This window comes from Borostomias antarcticus, assembly GCF_949987555.1.
Source record: "Borostomias antarcticus genome assembly, chromosome: 31".
Taxonomy (NCBI): Eukaryota; Metazoa; Chordata; class Actinopteri; order Stomiiformes; family Stomiidae; genus Borostomias; species Borostomias antarcticus.
This window is the reverse complement of record NC_140264.1, coordinates 1,664,771-1,667,500: the sequence shown is the minus strand read 5'-3', so window position 1 is coordinate 1,667,500 and position 2,730 is coordinate 1,664,771. Positions and strand designations below refer to the sequence as shown.

The window sequence follows — 2,730 nt, the reverse complement described above, 5'->3', positions numbered from 1 at the left end:
GCGACGCTGCCAGGGCCGCCATCGCCTTCTCCTTCTTCTCCATCTTCACCTGGGTACTGTAGTCCTCTTCTCCATCTTCACCTGGGTACTGTAGTCCTCTTCTCCATATGCATCTGGGTACTGTAGTCCTCTTCTCCATCTTCACCTGGGTACTGTAGTCCTCTTCTCCATCTTCACCTGGGTACCGCAGTTCGGCCCGTCTCTCCGTCCACCCCTCTCTCTGTCTGTCCTTGTTCCCTCTCTCTCTCTCTCCTCCTCCTCTTCCTTCTTCACTGTCACCTCCTCCTCTACCCTCCTCCTCATCCCTCCTTCTCTCCTGCAGGCAGCTCTGACGCTCTTCTCCCTGGAGAGGCTAAAGAGCGTGTCGTTCGAAGAGGAGTACAGCAAGCTGTTCACCCCTCAGACCACCCTCCCTGTGGTGTGATACAGCTCTGATGAGCCCGCTGTTCTCTCCACAGCCCCCCCCCCCCCTGCTATAATAACAGCTGTGATAACGCCCTCTCTGTCTGCCTGCTTCCATCTGTAACCTTCCACTTCTGCTCACACCTTGCTCTTCATCATACTGTGTGTGTGTGTGTGTGTGTGTGCGCGCAAGCGTGTGTGTGTGTGTGCGTGAGTCATCTCAGTCCACACCCTTCAACCGTGACCCTGCGAGGCTGCAGTGGGTCTGACCAGTCGAGACACGCCCATAAATCTTAGACAGCCAATGACGTGCTACTGTCTCACACCCAATAAAACCCAATGACAGTCAGGGTTTTAAATCACCAATGTTCCTTCAGGGTTGTTCTGTGTGTGTGTGTGTGTCTGTGTCTGTGTGTGTGTGTGCGTCTGCGTGTGTCTGTGTGTGTGTGTGTGCATGTGCGTGTTTGCATTGTGTCTCATCTCTCCAGTGTGCTGTGTGTTTTAGTAATACACACACTCAGAATGTAATTGCTTTCTTGTGTGTGTGTGTGTGGTGGTGTTGTCTCTTGGTGGTTTCTAGAGGCGTGAGTGGTAACTGAGCCAGTGTTCCTGAGCCAGAATGCTGCCGTTTCCTCTGCTGCTCTGATAACTAACTTACTCCTGATTCCAGCTGGCTGATAGTGAGCTAACCCAGCCTCCCCCAGTGACTAATCACATTCACCCCCCTCTCTTTTCTTCTCTTTCTCCCCTCCTTTCTTTCATAATCCCTCCCTCCCCTTTCATATCTCCGCTCACCTCCCCCTTTTCCTACTAACCCCCTCCCACGCCTCTCCTCTCTCTCTCTCCACTCTAATCCACCTGCGGCCTTCTATCCTCCGCCACCTTCCCTCCCCCTCAAACCCCCCTCCTCCCCCTCCCCCCCATCCCCCTCAAACCCCCCTCCCCCCCCCTCAAACCCTCCTCCCCCCCATCCCCCCTCCCCTCTTCCCCCTCAAACCCCCTCCCCTCCCCTCCCCTCCTCCCCCCATCCCCCCTCCCCTCCTCGGCCCCAGGCGGCTCAGTCTTTCCTGGCCTACAAGAGGTACCAGCTGGGGGCTGACTCCGCCCTCTTCGGGGATTACACCGACCCGAGCCAGGACGCCGCCGCCGCCACCGCCCCCTACACGTCCTTCAGTGGGGGGGAGGAGCCAGAGAGCCCCGGGGGCGCGGGCGGCCTGGACAGCGCTGACGGGAGCGGGGGGTACCAGAGAGGAGAGTACTGAGGAGGAGGGGCGGGGCGGGGGGGGGGGCGGGGTGGATGGAGGGAGGGAGGGATGGAGGGAGGGAGGGGAGTTTTGCGGGTTCGGGGGTGTGAGGGCAGACAGTGTTAGACTGGTTGGGGTTCAGGGGTTATAGGTCAGAGGTCAGGGAGAGTGTGATCATCTTGGAGATCCATGCTTGTGACCGGTTTGCCTTCATCCTTATCTACTAACACATGAACGCACACACACACACACAAATACACACACACACACACACACACACAACACATACTTTGTTGTTTATCTGGTGATGAACCTTACCCCTGAATCAATGTGCAAGTCCATTGAATACATCTGAGGCTTATGTGTGACTGTGTGTGTGTGTGTGTGTTTGTGTGTGTGTGTGTTTCTCTGTTTGTCTCCTCTGAGTGTCTGTAGGTGTGTATGTTGGCTAAAACATTTCAGGATCAATTATTCTCATTCTCTAATCATTGCCTTATACTGTAGTGCTGACTGCCAATTCCACTGAACTGACACAGAGCAACACACACACGCACGCGCACATACAGTACACACACACACGCACACACACACACGTACACATGCACACAAACGCACGCACACACACACATATGCACAAATATCTATAGCAACAAGACAGACAGCAGATTTAGTTTGTTCACAAGCTCTCAAAACATTGAACAAAAAAAGGTTTTTCCAGTATAGAATTTGAACCCTGAGTGTTCCTGGTGATTCACAAGTATCTCCAGGTCTAGACTATATTTATACAAATGCTGAACTGCAGTTGAATTCATTCCTTTGAGTGTTGCATAGCAGAATGTGTATGTGTGTGTGTGTGTGTATGTGTATGTGTATGTGTGTGTGTGTGTGTGTGTATGTGTGTGTGTGTGTGTGTGTATGTGTACAGTATGTCCATGCTTGAGACAGGGGTCGCTGGTGCTCTTTTTATTTAGGCGCCAGAGTTCCACAATACTTTTGAGCTGAATATCAGCAGTATAACATTTGAAGTGCTGGTACTCAGCTTTGGTGAACTCCCACTCAAGTTAAGCACTTAGTATGCACAGTA

The 2,730-nt window shown here is 52.9% G+C and overlaps 1 protein-coding gene across 1 annotated transcript in view; it reads left to right on the top strand.

Moving 5' to 3' along the window:
- LOC311327306 (synaptogyrin-1-like) overlaps window positions 1-1,664 on the top strand; it is a gene marked incomplete at its 3' end in the record, with an annotated part of 11,355 nt that extends 9,691 nt beyond the window's left edge. The window contains exons 3-4 of the mRNA XM_084460341.1: window positions 1-53; window positions 1,455-1,664. The exon at window positions 1-53 is cut by the window's left edge and continues 93 nt beyond it. Coding sequence (XP_084316467.1) covers window positions 1-53; window positions 1,455-1,664 — 263 coding nt within the window. The remainder of the gene's footprint in view (window positions 54-1,454) is intronic.
- Window positions 1,665-2,730: the final 1,066 nt, after the last annotated feature.